Here is an 18,088-nt window from a genome sequence, read left to right as displayed (position 1 = left end):
CAAAAGATTCAGCACAAACAACATTTAAAAATAAATAAAAAATTAATTTAAAAAAAAGTTTTAAAAAATCAAAAGAAGAACACATGAAAATGATATGAAATTCAAATTTCAGTGTTCAAAAATAAAGTTTCAGTAAAACACAGCCATGCCCACCTGTTTGGGCATCATCCGTGGCTGCTTCAGTGTTAACCACAGCAGAATTGGTGGGCTGTGGCAGAGACTGGGTGGCCCACAAAACTGAAAATATTTACTTTCTGGCTTTTTGCAAAAGAAGTTTACTGATCCCTGTTATAGAGACGTGAATGCCATTTGTGGAGTTTGACTCTCATGTATAAGTCAGTGAACTGGGATGCATTATGACCTGTGCTGTTTTTAGGGAAGATGACAGTTCGTGGGGTGAAGTTTCACAGGTAAGAGAGAGAGGCAGGGAGTTGCCATTGTGGCCTGTGATACTATGCAAGTAAAAAGCAATTGAGCTTCACCTCCAGAAAAGGGGGGAGAGGAGGTGGGAAAAGTGACAGAGTCATTTGTTCATCAAGGTACATTTTTTTTCAGAAGTGAATTTCTGGAAATTTTTTTTGACCTTTATATTTTGTATTGGGGTATGACTGGTAAACAGCAGAGGGATTCAGCCATACATACACATGTGTCCATTCTCCCCTAAACTCCCTTCCCATCCACATAACGTTGAGCAGAGTTCCCTGTGCTGTACAGTAGGTCCTTGTTAGTTATCCATTTTAAATACAGCAGTGGGTACATGTCCCTCCCAAACTCCCTAAATATCCCTTCCCCCCACTCTTCCTCCTGGCAACCATAAGTCTATTCTCTAAGTATCATCAAGGTACATTTGTTGAGAGATTTCTGTGGGCTGGATGCAGTTCTGAGAGCTGAGGGATGTAAGATAGAAATTCCAGAGCTTGGCAGCTCTCTGGCTGGCTCAAACAATTGACATTTGTTATCTCAGAATTCTGGAGTCCAGAACTCGAACATCAAGGTGAACAAGGCTCCGCCCCCTTCGAGGGAGGTGGAAAAGGATCTTGTCCCGGTCTCTCTTCTGGTTTCTGCTAGTTCCTCAGCATGTGGTTGCATAACTCCAGTCTCCACACGGCATACTCCCTGTGTGCATGTTTCCATTTCCACAAACTTCTGCTTTTTTTTTCTTTTCTTTTTTTTTTTAATTTAACTGTGCTAGGTCTTAGCACAAGCAATCTTTGTTGTGGCATGCATGCAAGATCTTTACTTGCAGCGTGTGAGATCTAGTTCCCTGACGAGGGATTGAACCCAGGCCCCTAGCATTGGGAGCTTGGAGTCTTAACCACTAGATCACCAGGGAAGCCCTCATCTTGCTTCTGCTTGTACTCATTCATGTCCAAATCCTTACAAGTCCATGGACAGTAGCCTGCCACAATCCTCTGTCCATGGGATTCTCCAGGCAAGAATAATGGAGTGCATTGCCATTTCCTCCTCCAGGGGATCTTCCCAACACAGGGATCAAACTCATGTCTCCTGCATTGGCAGGCAGATTCTTTGCCATTGAGTCACCTGGGAAGCTCGAAGTCCCCATACATTTGTCGTTTTTATAAGGATACCAGCCATATTGGATTAGTGGCCTGCCCTACTCCAGCATGACCTCATTTTAACTTACCTAGTTACATCTGTAATGGCTATGGCTGAGCAAGGTCACAATCAGAGGCTGAGGGTTAGGACTCTGACACGTGAGTTTTGGGGAGATGCAACTCAACTCATAACCGTTTGGGGAAACACTCCTCTTCTCCCTTAATCTGCTTCTGCCCACAGCCCAGAAGGACTTTCTAGAGGTTTCTCTGTCCACTTCTGGCACTCCCTAGAGGGAGAATTGTCCATTGGGTGGTTCAAGGCCTGCTCCTTTTGTTCATGTCCCCAGGTGGGTGGGGCTGGTGGGGCTGCCAAGGCCACACTTGTGGGCATGGCTTCCCTTTGCCTGTCCAGCGATCCTGCTCTCTCCATCCCCATGGGAGTGACCTAGTCCACCACACAGCCTCATGCTCCAGCTCCTTGCTGTGTGGCTGTCCAGCGGGACATGTCATTCCAGGGCTGGTCTACAGATCCAGCCACATCATGTGTTCCTTATAGGGTTGCCTGAGTGGACAGCCTGGGGTCTGCTTTCAGGGTGAGAATCAGACCTAACCCCGCAGGATGTAACATGTAGATGATCAAGATTTACAAAACTAGAGGTGATCAGTGTTCAATACCCCATCAAGGAAAAGCCATTAAGAAGAAAGGACATTTTGGGGACTTCCCTGGTGGTCCAGTGGCTAAGACTCCCAATGCAGGGGGCCTGGGTTCGATTCGTGGTCAGGGAACTGGATCCCAAATGTTCTATGCCACAACTAAGCTGGTGAAGCCAAATAAACAAAAATAAATATTAAAAAAGAGAGAAAGAGAGAGAGAGGGGCAACACCAGGTCCATTTCTCTCTCAGTCTCTCTCCTTTAACTCCCCTTCCCCTTCCTCCTTTAAGCAAAAAGAAGACATTTTTTTCTTAAAACAAAGTTCACTTTATTACATTAGTTGTACATACTAAAAGAATATGAAATGCAGACTTTGTCTAAATTCTCTTGCTGACTCTCTTGAAGACAACGTCGCCCTTCGTCATGGTCTGAAAGCCAGAAAAGAAATCATGAAATGTTCATCTGATGTAGAATTATAAAGGATAGTTAAACCCCCAGTATGCTAATATATGCAGCAACTCAGAGACGCCTCTGTTGTCTATAGGACCGGAGGAAGGATCGGCAATCTTTTCTAAAATCCCATGCCAAGTCTTTGTCACTTCCTCACATGCAGAGCTGTCCTGCCTTTTACAGAATTCCTTTCTACATCAGTGACTTAGAGCAAGACCAGTTCAATCCAATCCAATTTCTCAACATTTCATTGAACACTTCTTGCTCCTGCTCATTCTCTAACTTGTGTCTGACTCTTTGCGACCCCATGGACTGTAGCCTGCCAGGCTCCTCTGTCCACAGGATTCTCCAGGCAAGAATACTGGAGTGGCTTGCCATTTCCTTCTCCACAGGTGCCTTATTGGCATTCATTGCAAGATGGTAAGAAATGTACAAAGCCCCTCATCTGTAATGAGAGTGGCTCCTCCTAGGGTTGTGCAGTGTATCACCATGGATATCAGTCTTGTGAGTAAGATCCAGTTCAGAGGAACCCCAGCTCTGCCATTTCCTGGCTGTATGCTGCCTCAGTTTCCACATTTAGGAAATTCAGCATTGGTGGGAAGATTTGAGAAAATGTGTGGAAACTGCCTGGGGCACAAAGGATGCTCAGGAAGCAGTAGGAGAGACTGACCACAGGAAATAGTCACTGCTCTTCATGTCTCCCCTGACCCCCGACTACCCACCTCCCCACCCAGCCCCAGGTACTAGGACCCCCAAGCTGAGAGTGCAGACTTACACTGGTAACAGTGTCACCATTGAATTCAGTCACAGACTTGATGCCCTTGAAAGTTGTCACCAGTTTATTATCACCTTCCTGCTGAACCACTGCCTGTAGGGGACAGAAGAAATAGCCTGTGAGGACGGGTCCCAGAGGGAGTAACTCTCTCACTAATGAGGTTGGCTCCCCGGCATGGGACTCTGCTTACAGCAACCAAACCCCCTTCCCTGGCTCTGAACAGAAGTGAGGTTACGTAAGAACTGAAGAAAACGGCAGGGCTTCTTTTGTCAGACTTTTCATTTATGGGCTGTGATCCAGGAGTCAGCATAGGATGGCTAAGTGGTCTCAAATCAAACACTAAAATAAAATCAAGTAACAATTCTCCAAGTTAATGGAGGGAGGAAGTAGATTCAAAACACTGGCCGTTTGGGAGAACACCTGTCTTGGTTTTGTGTTACATTATGTTATTCCTTCTAGCACCTTCATCTTTCCTCTTGTGGTCTCCTTTTCACACATCCAGGGAGAGGTAACAGAAACCCAGCAGGGAGCAGAAGATACTGGCCAAGGTTAAAATTTGCCTCCAAAATCGACAGCTGGAAAGGGCCATGACTGTTTGCCCCTTACTGTTGGCGGATAAGAGAGTTTCCCTTCTAAAATTTATCATAGGTTTCCTGATCTGTAATGTTTTATCTGGGGAAGCAGAAGTCAAGAGCCACTAGAAAAGGTTAAAAAAAAAAAAAAAAAGACCAATGGTTGTGCTGAAACAGATGCACAAAGTTTTCTGGGGTCGGGGATGCTGGGGGAGAGGAGTGAGGACCTCTGCTCAGTGGTATCAGTGAGGCCAGTATTGGCATGCGGGGTTTGGCAGGGAGGAATAGAGACCCTTTGTGAGGGGCACCCCCTTGCCTGGATCTCCCTGCCACCGCCTGCCCACCACTCACACATCCTACCTCCAGCTTGAATTGCATACCTTTTCCACAGCCCAATAGAGGTGATGCTGGCTTACCCACTATCTTTGCTCTGGGAAGTGACTGTGTTCATTTCACAGATGAGGTAGCGAAGACCAGGAGTCACTGACCAACCTGCTAGGCTTGATCTGAAGGCCTGCCTGGAGCCTTGGTTCTCTGGTATAGCCAGCACCTCCTTCAGGAAGTCTCTCCCCATGACCACCAGCTCTAGGCTCGGCAAAGCCATTTCCTTAGGCTCAGGGATGAACTTAGGGCTCTGTTAAGGTTTTGCACTGACTCTCACTTGTCTGTTTCTGGGCCTGGAAGATCTGAATCTTAGACTCCTGCTCCGGGTCTGGTTCCCCCATACCCTCCATATGGGACAGCTCAGATTCTCCTCTAGTCAAAGCTATGGTTTTTCCAGTAGTCATGTATGGATATTACAGTTGGACCATAAAGAAGGCTGAGTGACAAAGAATTGATGCTTTTGAACTGTGGTGCTGGAGAAGACTCTTGAGAGTCCCTTGGAGTGCAAGCAGATCAAACCAGTCAATCCTAAAGGAAATCAGTCCTGAATATTCACTGGAAGGACTGATGCCAAAGCTGAAGCTCCAATACTTTGGCCACCTGATGCGAAGAGCCAATTCTTTGGAAAAGACCCTGATGCTGGGAAAGATTGAAGGCAAGAGGAGAAGGGGGTGACAGAAGATGAGATGGTTGGATGGCATCACTGACTTCAAAGGACAAACTCGGGGAGATAGTGAAGGACTGGGAAGCCAGGTGTGCTGAAGTCCATGGGGTCACAAAGAGTCGGACGTGGCTGAGCAACTGAACAACAATAACAGATTCTCAGGCCAGAGTTCCTCCAGGAGGTCCCAGGAAACTGACACCTTTCCTAACAGCTTCTTAAGAGCTGGTTTATTCATTTATTTTTAATTGGAGGATAATTGCTTTATAATATTGTGTTTTTTGCTTGTGTGTTTAGTCGCTCAGTTGTGTCTGACTCTACAATACCATGGACTGTAGCCCGGCCAGCTCCTCTGTCCATGGGATTTCCCAGACATGAATACTGGAGTGGGTTGCCATTTCTTACTCTAGGGGATCTTCCTGACCCACGGATCGAACCTGCGTCTCCTATGTCCCCTGCATTGCAGGTGGATTCTTTATCCATGTGGAGACAATATTATCTTGGTTTCTGCTATCTCACTGCCTTTCCACCCCAGCTGTGGGTTCAGAGATAGGGTCTCAGCAGTAGGAATTGTAAGCTGGGAGCCTTGAGGAAGGAAGTCTGGGTCCAGGCTCCAGGAAAAGTTCTGGAAGCAGAGGGTGGCTGGAGGGGGTGCCTCCTACCTTGATCTTCTCCCCAGTCATGAACTCCATCTCACACTCCTCCCCCAAGGTGAACTCATTCTGGATCACTTTGGAGCCAGCGGTGATGATGAACTTGAAGTGCTTCCCATTCTGCACGATTTCTGACACCCCCTTGATATCCTTCCCCTTCTGGATGACGTCATCGGGCATCCCTGGAGAGAAGCATTAAAGGCTTAGGGGCGGGCAGAAGTGGGAGTGGGGCATCCCTGGTGGCTCAGTCGGTAAAGAATCTGCCTGCAATGCAGGAGACCCAGGTTAGATCCCTGGGTTGGGAAGATCGCCTGTAGAAGGAAATGGTTACCCACCCCAGTATTCTTGCCTGGAGAGTCCCATGGACAGAGGAGCCTGGTGGCCTACCCATGGGGGTGGAAAGAGTTGGACGTGACTGAGCCACTAAACAGCAGAGGTGGGACCTGCAAGCTGGCGGTCACAAGAGAAACCCTGTGGTGAGAAGTGGGAGGAAAGATCCCTGAGGCCTTGGCACTTCCTGGAGCCCTGTGAGCAAACTGAGCTTCAACCTCTGAAAGGGAAGGTCAGTGGCCTGACTTGGCCTGACCTCAGGTGCCCACTATCTTGCCAGTTTGGTTTGTTAAAAAAAGAAAAAATCACTTCTCAGCCCTGGGGAAGCTTTCCTCGTCTGAGCACCTGCTTCTTACTCACTCTCCCTCCTCCGTCCTCCCTGTTTAAAGCTCAGAGACTTTGCTCTTTGAGAGTAAGTATTTTTTTCCTCCACACTCAGGGTGACCATCAGCTTGTCTCCCAAGCCAGGTCCCTCCTGAGAGTGAAAGGGAAGCTCTTAAAAATTATGCCAGGATGGGAGGGAGATTCAAGAGGAAAGGGGTATACATACACTTATGGCTGATTCATGCTGATGTATGACAGAAACCAACACTACATTGTAAAGCAATTATCCTCCAATAAAAAATTAATTAATTAAAAAATTATTCAGGGGCAAGAGGCACACAGCAGGATGGTGCCTGGCAAGCCTATGCCCCCATCCCTGCCTCCACCTCTGCCATCAAGGCTTTTAAGGAAGATGGACCAGGAGTCCCTTCTCCGGGGACAGAATGTGATGAATGTCAGAGTGTCTGTGCTGTCATATGAACTGAGGCTCAGGAAAACCGGGTGCACTGACAGTGATGGGGAGGCTCCTGTTGCCAGGTGAGGGATGCAGGGACAAGAGGTGTTGTGTTGTGTCCTACAGGAGAAGATCCCAGCTCTCAGCCACCCCAAAAGGCTTCCTGTCTCTGCCTTTGCTCTCTTCCCCACCCTCTCCTTCTCAGCACTCTTCTTTGTCTCCCCACCCTATTTACTTCCTCCCCCTGGATCACAATCTCCTCCTCCAGCCCCCAGGGGACACCTTCTCATCTCCCAAGGCCCAAGGCTCACCTTCACTCCTACCAAGCCTTCCCCTGATACCCTCCCACGGCCTCCACATCCTCCTGTAAGTGACTCAGTGGGGTGGGTGGGTGACAGGGATTTAAAGTGGGGTCCCTGGGAACTAGTGCTGGCTTTATATCTCAACTCAGGTTGGGATTATGATCTGTGTGACCCCGGTTGGCATTAGTTGCTCTTTCAAGGCCTTCATTGCCTTGCCTGTAAAATGGGAAAAATAATAGTGCCGAGCTCAGAGTTTTTGGTGAGGACTCAACCTGGTGGCTCATACGGTAAAGAATCTGCCTGCAGTGTGGGAGACCTAGGTTCAGTCCCCGGGTCCAGAAGATCCCCTGCAGAAGGGAGTGGCAACCCACTCCAGTATTCTTGCCTGGAGAATTCCATGGACAGAGGAACCTGGTGGGCCACAGTCCATGGGGTTGAAAAGAGTTGGACACGACTGAGTGAGAGGAAGCTAACAGCAGGAAGTTGGCTGTCCGGGGCTTTAGCACGAGTCCTGATACTGAGTCAACACTCAAGGCACATTAAGAGAGGCTGTGTTGCATTCATTTCTTCTCTTTTTTCTTTCTCTAAATTCTGACCTTGAAATGTGGCTCATTGTTATCTGTCTTTGTGGTATCTGCTCAGCACAGCACTCTGCTCAGCGTGTGGTTGGCCTTGAATCAAAGTTTGTTAGAAGAGTGGGGAAAGGAATGAATGAGTGAATGAACACGGTCACCCAGTGAGGTGGCCATGGAGGTGACTTCACTCTAGATCAGATCTTAGTTCAGTGCCATTTCCACTTCCCTAAGGCATAGTCTTGTCCAGGGAGGAATAGCCCAAAACTGCACAAGGAACCTGCAGAACATGATTCCAAATCTGTATGAAGCTTGAACTGCTCCTCCTGTCTGACTTCAGGACCCTGACTGGCCACCATCTGCAGGGCCAAGCCTTCATGGCCACGATCCCCAGCCTTGGCCCAGCACTCACCGACTGCCTTCATGAAGGCCTCATAGTTCTCCTGGGTCTGGACTTGGTACTTGCCGGAGAAGTTCATGGTGGCGGTGATCCAACAGCTCTTCTGGCAGGGCTGCCAGTGTGGGCTGGTGTGGGCTAATTTATAGGGGGCTCTTTCCTCTCCAAAAGTCGGTCACAAGTCATCAGCTGTCATCTCCTTTATGGCCAGGGTCAAACATTAACTCTTGAGAGCAATGGTCAACGATAAAAAAACAGGATGGGCCTGGCAGTGGATTGCTCCAATTCAGCAAACATTGGTGAGTGTCAATCAGGTGCAAAGCCCTTCAGCCCTGCAGCCTTTAAGATGCCCCTTTCCTGTGAAGTGTGTGTGTGTGTGTGTGTGTATACCTTCCTATTGTTGTTGTTTAGTCGCTCAGTTGTTTCCGACTCTTTGTGACCCCATGGACTGTAGCCCACCAGCTTCCTCTGTCCATGGAATTTCCCAGGTAAGAATACTGAAATGGCTTGCCATTTCCTTCTCCAGGCAATCTTCCTAACCCAGGGATCAAATCCCTGTCTCCTGCATTGGCAGGCAGATTCTTTACCACTGAGCCACCAGAGAAGCCCATACATACCTATACACACAAACCTGCATGTGTGTACATGTTCACATGTATGTATACCCATATACATGTAGGTGTGTGTGTGTGTGTGTTTGTGTGTGTGTGTGTTGGAGTCTAAATCTAGATGCTCCAAGAAAAATACCAAGGAATCCCTTCAGCCTCAAAATCTCACTTTAGTTATATAACCTTACGATCTCCTACCATCTTTAAAAAAATAATTTTTAAAATTAATTTATTAGAGGGTAATTGCTTTATAATATTATGTTAGTTTACATACTGTACACTATGTTGCTGGACAACATCGTGAATCAGCTGTAAGTACACATATATCCCCTCTTTCTTAAGCCCAGCCCTCTAGGTCATCAGACAGCACTGAGCTGAGCTCCCTGTGCTGTACAGCAGCTTCCCATTACCTAGCTATTTTGCACATGGTAGTGTATATATATATGTCAATGCTACTCTCTCAGTTCGTCCCCACTCTCCTTCCCCCACTATGTCCACAGTCTTCCCATCTTTATCGTCACACAAACTTAGTTTTTACAAACCTGTCATCAGCCCCTAGAGCTGCTTTGGGAATCCCTCCTTGATGCCCACAGGTGCACAGTATCCTTTTGGAAGTGTGAAAGGATACCTTTAAATCAGACATGTGGAAATTGAGATACATTTAATCAGCCAGAGACAAGTTAGGAGAAAGAAGAGGGTAGGACCTCCTGGATCAACAAAACCTATCAGGGTATCCATGCCTCCCTGTGGCTTTCACGGGGCTCCCTCTGCCTCTCTTTTCTTCTCCCCTTGGTCATCTTCTCTGTGAATCCTCTGGGCTCAGAGAACACGTTGCAAATATCTATATTCTCATTCCTACTGGGATTTTTTTCTCTAAGTCTTCTTTTCCACTGTACCTTTTCTTTGGTATTCCCAACACACAGGCACGTAGTCAACGTCCAGTGAATGATGAGTCAGCAAATAAAAACGGTCAGCGGACAATGAGGCCACGTTGTTTCTCGTTAAACAAAAACAAGAGATAGAATAGTCAGGTTGGTCCACCCTATCAAACCACTGAATCGTTGGGGCTGGGCAGCCAGGAGATTGGTGTGTGTGTGTGTGTGTGTGTGTGCCTAACAGATTTGCGCCTGGCTGAAAGTTTAGCATGGGCGTATGTGAATAGGGCTGGTACTGTGGACCCCAGGTCCAAGAGCCAGTGACAGTCTTCCCACCCCTGTCGGTCTCTCTCCTTTCTCTGCAGTTCTGGTCTGCCATTCCAGCTCGAGTCTGAGCGGATGGTAGGAGATTCCAGGCAGAGCTTTCTCTGTTTGCTGGATAGTTCTCTCCCCTGCTGGGGGATCTTATCTGGTCCTACATGTAGCACAGTCACCAAGGTGCTCACTTTCTCATCTGCCAAACTGGCAGCCCTCCCCACCAGAAATCTGCACCCCAGAACTTGCTGGGCTGCTGGGCCATCTGCTCTGCAAGCCTAGAAAGCCCTCAGGTTCTGACTGTGCCTGAGGTAGGGGACCCGTGAGTAGCTGAGGACTCATGACAGGGGACACCGGTGCCCCAGAGCAAGACTAACAGGGTGTGTCAGCCCACAGTAGAGGTGCGTTCCCTTCTCTCCAGCCCTCTCACAATACTTTCCCAAACTTCCAGAGTTCAGACTTGTTGATCCAGCAGAGTACCTTAGAAGTCCACGTGCTCATGCCAGAGCCTGGCTCTGGCTTTCCTGGCAGGTGCACTAGCATACATCCTGCCACGGGGAGATCACTACCTGCCGAGCAGTGTGGGCAGAGGGTAGTGGCTGATGTGCCCGAGGATCTGGCACCAGTAAACCTTTTCCTCCAAGTGCAGAGGCGGGCTCTGCTCTGCCCTCCCTCTAACAGTGCCTGGGACACAATGTGCTTTCCAGGCCACAAGTCAGGATGGTCCCTGGAGCACATTAAGCATGAGACGTGTATGTTGAGAACTCACAGCCATTTTTAGTTACCACGAATGCCATGGCACTGGGATGGAAGTGGGGAAAATGGCCCAGACAGGATGACGGCACAGCCTCCTCTTGTCTTGTTCTGAACCTTAATTGTGTGAGTCACTTAGTTGTATCCAACCCTTTGCTACCCTATGGACTGTAGCCCACCAGGCTCCTCTGTTCATGGAATCCTTCAGGCAAAAATACTGGAGTGGGTTGCCATGTCCTCCTCCAGGGAATCTTTCCAACCTGACCCAGGGATAGAACCCAGGTCTCCTGCACTACAGGCAGATTCTTTACCATCTGAGCCACCAGGGAAACCTTAGGTCCCTTTAAATATGTCTCCTTGTACTGAGGGTCTCCACCAGGTGGGACGATGATTTTTTGGGGGGATGGGATATGTAAGGAAGTAAATGGAGAAGGGCATGGCAACCCAGTCCAGTATTCTTGCCTGGAGAATCCCATAGGCAGAGGAGCCTGATGCCCTACAGTCCATGGGGTCTCAAAGAGCTGGACACGACTGAAGCAACTGAACACACACAAAGAAGTAAAATCCATTATCTTAAGAACTGGAATCAGAATTTGTCTCAGAGAGGAAACTCGTGTGTGTGTGTGTGTGTGTAAGAGAGAGGAAATGATCAGATAAGCTGCTTGGGAGAGAGAGCGAGGGAGCTGGGGAGGTGTTCAGTGAGGCTGAGATGATGAAGCAGGGCTGTGCTGATCAGGAGATGGAGAGAGAGACACTGGTTCCATCTTCTTTCTCTCTCCCGGATGGTTGGAGAGAGGATGGAGCAGGGCAGCATGCCGAAAGGAGAGGGGCTAGCAAAAGGGTATGGGGTGACAGGTCACTAAGGCACCCCCAGGCACAGGGAGGTTTCTAGGAGGACTGATGTTGAATCTGAAGCTGCTTGTTTGCTGCCAAGTGAATCCCCATCCATCTTTCTTTAATTATCTCCCCAGCTACCTCCATGTTTCAGTACAGTATAATTCTTGCATCAATAGATGTGCAAGAGGAAAATGATGAGGGGCTGAGCTTCACTTCTGGGTTGATGTGATGGAGCCGAGACAGCACAGTGAAACCAATAAGTACTGAGAACAGTACCTGGTACTGAAAGCAAGAAATACTGAGAACAGTACCTGGTACTGAAAACGGTACCAGGAAGACCAGTGGCCAGGGGATGCATTCCCTCAGGGATCTCCCTGAGGGAGATCTTAGGTAGGGTTTAGGAGAAATTCAAGCTAATTTTGTTCAAACCCCAGAGGACCATCCAATCTCTGCTGGCATCTGGGTTACATAGGCTATTGTTGTTTAGTTGCTCAGTCATACTTGACCCTCTGCAACCCCGGGGACTGTAGCCCACCAAACTCCTCTCTTCATGGGGTTCTCCAGGCAAGAGTACTGGAGTGGGTTGCCATTTCCTTCTCCCCGGGATCTTCCCAACTCAGGAATCAAACCCTAATCTCCTGCATTGGCAGGCAGATTCTTTACCACCGAGCCATCAGGGAAGCGCATGGAGGCTAATGGCCACAGGCTGACAGCTGGCATGTGTCTGTCTAATGACTGTACGGTGGTTGGGCCTTGGGCTAAATTCATTTATACCTGAGACCTCCTCCCACCTCAAAACCCTCCCTGCTCTATCTGCGAGGATCACTGGCAGTGGCCTGGACACACCACACTCTAGTATGCAGTTATGCCTGCCTAACACCTCTTCTTGGGTAAAGGGATACCGGACATAAATTCCACATCTGGACTCTCTCCCCTTGACCATGAATGTCAAATGCCACACCCACAGTGCTGCTCAGTGGGCCCCAAGGTGGAGAGAGGGACAGAGCATCATAAAAGTTTCTTCATAGGGCAGGACAGTATCAGTCCCAGAGACCTATCAGGAAGCCTGGATTGGCTACCTTTTCTAGTGTCTGAGGGAGAGCAGTGCCTAAGAACCAACTCCCTGCAACCCTTCCACCTGCCCTGCATTCCCTGCCTCCCCATCCAGGCAGCACTGAGCGTGACCGGCTCAGAGACTGGGCAAGGGGCTGGCCTAGCTGCTGGAGACCCTACAGCCTCCACACAAAGGGACAGCCTGACAGAGGCATGTGGACCAAGACTACAGATATGAAGCAAGGACTTCTTCCCTCTCCCAGACCCAAGACAGGGAGACTCTCAGGCAGCCCTCGATAGCCTGCTCTTGGCTAGACTGTGTGTGTGTGTGTGTGTGTATGTCTTGAAGCCACAGAGATTAGTAGCCACTGCAATATTTAACACTTGTAAATGGTTTTCCATAAAATCAAAAAGGGTAATGACATTTCTCGCCCACGAGCTAAGTAAACACAAGAGGAGATAAGTCCAATTGCAATGACAAAGTTCAAGTGGCTTCCAAGAAGAAAAAAAAAAAGACTCCTGTTTCACAGGCTCAGCTTCTGATTTTTGTCCACTCAGAGACTGCAGCCCCCTCCGAGCCCCACCAGACAGTCTTTCTCTTTACTTTCCCTACTAGGTGAGCAGTGTGGAGGCATGGGAGCAGGGACAGCCTCTTGGTAGCCAGAATATGACCGCCATTCATTTGAGGCCAGGCTCCTCTGCACTTGGATCTGACCCCAGGACGCCTGCAGCTCCAGTTTGCCCAATTTCCTGGGTGTTTTGGGAGATGCCACATGAGCCATACTTCTTTAGAGGCAGGGCTGCAGGAGGGGAAGGACTTGAGTTTGGGTCTAGGGCTCCTGCTAACAGATGTGTGACCCTGAACAAAAGCACTGAGCTTCTCTGGGGCTCCACTTACTTATCTGTTGAATGATCCTGACTGTCTCCTGAAAACACGTTGTCAACCTGTGTCACCTTCAGGAATGTGAAGGTCCTATCAGAGGCGGGGGTCACAGCACTTTGCATCTGCTTCTGCTGTGTGCCCAGAGGTATCTCAGCTCAAGCCCAACTGTTATGTTGATCTGACTTGAGGACAGGGCTTCCCAGGTGATTCAGTGTTAAAGAATCCCTGCTGCCAATGCAGGAGACGATGAAAGTTTGATCCCTGAGTCTGGAAGATCCCCTGGAGGAGGACATGACAACCCATTCCAGTATTCTTCCCTGGGAAATCCCACAGACAGAGGAGCCTGGTGGGCTGGTTATAGTCCATGGGGTTGCAAAGAGTTGGATGTGACTGAGCATACACACACACACAAAACTTGAGGACAAGTTTCCTTCCCATCTCCCTGGGCCAGTGGGTAATGTCTCTAGGTGCTCCAGGCTCAGCTCACTGCTTACTGCTCCAACTTTCAGTTCCTACAGAGCTCCTGGCATCAAGGGATTTTTCTTTCTTTTCTTGTAACCTCAGCCGTACATCGGAAACACTGTTATGGTTCAAGCGGCAGGTTCATCCTGAGGGAAGACTTCGTATCAGCTTGGTTGGCCATGTCATCACTCCTGCAAGTCTCTTCTTTCTGTCACGTGCTATTTCAGATCCTTTGGGTGGGATTTCAGGATGTACATCCTTCTGCAAAAATGTTTAAAACACCTTCGTAAGCCTTGCTGATCATATTCTATTCTGTCTCTTCAATCATTGTAAACTCCTTAAAGAATCTCATCCTATGACTTCCCTGGTGGTCCAGTGGTTAAGAACCCACCTTGCAATTCAGGGGACGCGGATCCCATCCTTGGCTAGGAAACTAAGATCCCATATGCTGAGGAACAACTAAGCCCATGCACCACAAGCAGAGAAACCCTATGTGCTGCAATTAATGAAACCCACATTCTCTAGTGCTGTCACGACACAACTAGAGGGCCCACGAGCTGCAACGACTGAGCCTGTGAGCCACAGCTAGAGAGTCTGTGCGCTGCAATGGAAGATCCTACAGGCCACAGCTAAGACCTGATGCAGTCCAGTAAATGACATGTAACGTAAATAAATGTTAAAAAAAGAATGCCCTCCTATAACAACTGTCCAGTACCTAGAATGGGAACCACTCAACACCCTTGGCCTTTTAGAGGTCTTGCCTGCTTGAAGAAGTCACTAGAGGGGCACAAGGGCAAATATGCCAAACAAAAATTGTGGGTGGTAGTTTGCCCTGTAAGAGAAATCACACTTACACAGACTATACTGAAAAATGTATTCAATAAAATTTCGTTTTCTACAATAACCTTTTGGACTATCCCTATGATAAAAAGTGAGTCCTTCCTGTGATTCACTTTGGGCCCACAGTGAGGTTACTGTGATGCAGTAAAGCAGAAAGTGTTGTGAATCACATGGCAGGCAGTAGCACTAACTTGAGGGCTGATGTAACAAGGAAGAACTTGAAACTTATCTGCAAGGCTGGTTTGTAAAGCTCCTGTGTAGGCTGTAAAAGCTAATAGTGTTTGCCTGCCCTGTGTCCCTGTGTCCTTGTGGCCCTTGCCCTCTGAGTGTTGGAAGCTTCCAGCTGGCTTCAAAGTCAGTCAGCCTGACACTTCAAAAAGAAAGCTCTCCCCAGGCAACCCTTGACCAACTTAACACCCCCACCCTTCAGCCCTGCATTCTCTGTGTCTTTGGGCCGTGAATCATCAGCCATTTAGAGTCAGGATGGTCACTCTGCTGACACTGCTCAAGGCTCAGCTCTACAGTCCCTCTGCATGTAGCCCTCCTGGGGGGCTCAGCTCCTCTAGATCGACAACTTCTTTCGTGATTTCTATTCAGTTCCATGAATTCTATGACATTAACAGCGACAAAATGCACCTTCCACTAATTGACTAAGTACATGCTTTCTCTGTGAATGGACCTAGAACCTGTCATACAGAGTGGAGTAAGTCAGGAAGAGAAAAACAAATATTGTATATTAACACATGCATGTGGAATCTAGAAAAATGGTACAGATGACCTATTTGCAAAGCTGAAACAGAGACACAGACATAGAGAAGAAATGTGTGGACACCAAGGAGAGGTGGGATAAAATGGGAGATTGGGACTAACATATATACACTACTGTGTATAAAATAAATAACTAACGAGAACCTACTGTATAGCACAGGGAACTCAGCACAGTGCTCTGTGGTGACCTAAATGGGAAGGAAATCCAAAAAAGAGGAGGTATGTTTCTAAATATGGCTGATTCACTTTGCAATACAGTAGAAACTAACACAACATTGTAAAGCAACCATATCCCAATTTAAAAAAATGAAAATTATTACTGTATCTTCAAAACGATACTCTAGGGTAAGCATTATTATTCCCATTTTCAGATGAGAGAACTAAGGTGAGAAGCAGTTAGTAACGGCTACCCAAATAGGAAGCTGCCAAATAGCAGCATGAACCCCATGTGCTTGACCCCTAAAGCTTGTCTTTGACTTTTCTTATTTCCATATTGTGATTCTTTGAACTTTTTCTTTTGTATTAGGGTATAGCCAACTGACAATGTCGGGGTACTTCTAGATGCACAGTGAAGGGACTCAGCCTTACACATACACATATCCCTTCTCAAATCCCCCTCCAATACTGTAATTTTAAAAGGAATATCTTGGTTAATCCCCCCCAGAAGTCTTCTAAACCAGAGATTAGCATTGCACTTTCCATGGAACATGAGTCTAGAAAATGTTGATAAGACAACAGGCTAGGTGCTATTGACCTCTTGAGTCACTGATGGCTGGGTTACCGTCGGTTTAGAAATGCCCTATTGCTCTAGACCAAATAACCAGACAGTCCATGTGCATGAAGCAAGATTTTGAAGAAATGAAAGGTCCTGAGGTTACTGCTGAGGCTTTGTTCAGAAGAGGTGCCCTGCAAAGCGTATTTTATTGAATGTTAATTCTTCAAAGTTAGGGTCTGCTGCTCTTCCTGTATTGGATTTACTGGGATATTTCCCTTGGGCCACTCTGTAAGCACTCATTTTGTGCTCCGTGGCGATCGTGTGCACCACTCTGCTCCCTCCTCCGGGGCAGCCTTTATCCAGCCTCAGATCCCACAGAAGCCACAGGCATCAGATAACTCATCTACTTCTTGACTATTCACCCAACAAGTGACACGCTGACCTACTCTATGAAGTTCCTGCACAGGTTATATTTTGAATCTACAAAGGAATTCACTGTAAGGGGAGTGTGAAAGAGGTCAAAGCTGCCCTTTGACTAGCATGAAGTTTAAATGATACTTCATAATGTTGGGATTCCCTGGTGGCTCAGAGGGTAAAGCGTCTGCCCGCAATGCGGGAGACACGGGTTCGATCCCTGGGTCGGGAAGATCCCCTGGAGAAGGAAATGGCAACCCATTCCAGTATTCTTGCTTGGAGAATCCCATGGACAGAGGAGCCTGGCGGGCTACAGTCCACAGGGTTGCAAAGAGTCGGACATGACTGAGCGACTTCACTTTCACTTCAGAATGTAGGGGATGATTAAATTAAGAATGAGAAGGAATTTTCTGGTCAGGGAAGGAATCAAGATAGTTTCATGAATGGAGAACAAAGCATGCAAAGATGTGACAAAATATGCTGTTGCTGAAGAAAGGCATATGGTTTTGGGCGAAGGACAGAGAGGAAGATGGAAGAGTTTGTAGGAGAACCAGAGACAGGAGCCGGGGAGGGAGGCCACAACCAGATGGTGACATGGAGGCTACACTGTAGCCTCTAGACTATAGTTTCCCAGAATTGGGTGTATATCAGCACAAGATATGATTTAAGATGGGAGACAGGGCTTCCCCAGTGGCTCAGTGGTAAATAATCCACCTGCCAATGCAGGAGTCATGGGTTTGATCCCTGCTTGGGGAAGATCCTGCCTGCTGCAGAGAGCAACTAAACCCGTGTACCAGAACTACTGAACCTGTGCTCTAGAGCCTGGAAGCCGCAACTACTGAAGCCTGAGCACCCTAGAGCCTGTGCTCCACCCCAGAGAAGTGACCACAATGAGAAGACTGAGCACAGTAACTAAAGAGTAGCCCCCACTCACCGCAACTAGAGAAAAGCCCGTGCAACAACGAAGACCCAGAACAGCCAAAAACATAAGGAACTGACTAAATAAATAAATTTTCCCCAAAAAGATGGGAGATAGATGAACAACTTAAATATTAATAGTTCTGCACGTACAACCTCATGGATATTATGGCTTTGGATAAGGTCAATTTGCTTCTTTTTAAAAAGGGGTCACTTAGAGAAAAATAGTATATAACTAATAGTACAGGAGTCCAGTATGGAAAACAGATATTACCCTAGGTATTTCAAATGCAGGAATTGAATACAGGATATTGGTTACCAAGGTGTTGGAGGAGCTGTAAGAGCAAAAGGAAGAAGGGGGTTCGAAGCTGGTGATGCCCCTGGGCTGGAACCCAGAGATCTAAACTTGCCTCTATGGTGTTGGAGGTTGTTGGCACCTTCAATTCTGGATCCACCTTGACCTGGCTGCTGGAATCTAGAGCCACTGTACTCCTACTGCCACAATAACAGCCATGAGAACTTCAAATAAGGAAGATTGCCTCTTCCTTCTGACGTCCAATTGCC

The 18,088-nt window shown here is 47.8% G+C and overlaps 1 protein-coding gene across 1 annotated transcript; it reads right to left on the bottom strand.

Annotated features, from left to right (window-relative positions):
* Nucleotides 1–2,512: 2,512 nt before the first annotated feature.
* On the bottom strand, nucleotides 2,513–8,248 carry FABP1 (fatty acid binding protein 1). Its single transcript, XM_061432608.1, has 4 exons — nucleotides 8,099–8,248; nucleotides 5,714–5,886; nucleotides 3,435–3,527; nucleotides 2,513–2,637 (listed from the first exon to the last, which is right to left on the bottom strand). Exons 1-4 carry the CDS (start codon nucleotides 8,163–8,165, stop codon nucleotides 2,587–2,589), a joined length of 384 nt encoding a protein of 127 aa, XP_061288592.1. The 5' UTR covers nucleotides 8,166–8,248; the 3' UTR covers nucleotides 2,513–2,586.
* Between the last annotated feature and the right edge of the window lie 9,840 nt (nucleotides 8,249–18,088).

The sequence above is a fragment of the Bos javanicus genome, chromosome 11, assembly GCF_032452875.1.
Source record: "Bos javanicus breed banteng chromosome 11, ARS-OSU_banteng_1.0, whole genome shotgun sequence".
Lineage (NCBI taxonomy): Eukaryota > Metazoa > Chordata > Mammalia > Artiodactyla > Bovidae > Bos > Bos javanicus.
Note: the sequence above shows the minus strand (reverse complement) of the source record. Positions and strands in the feature narration are given on the sequence as shown.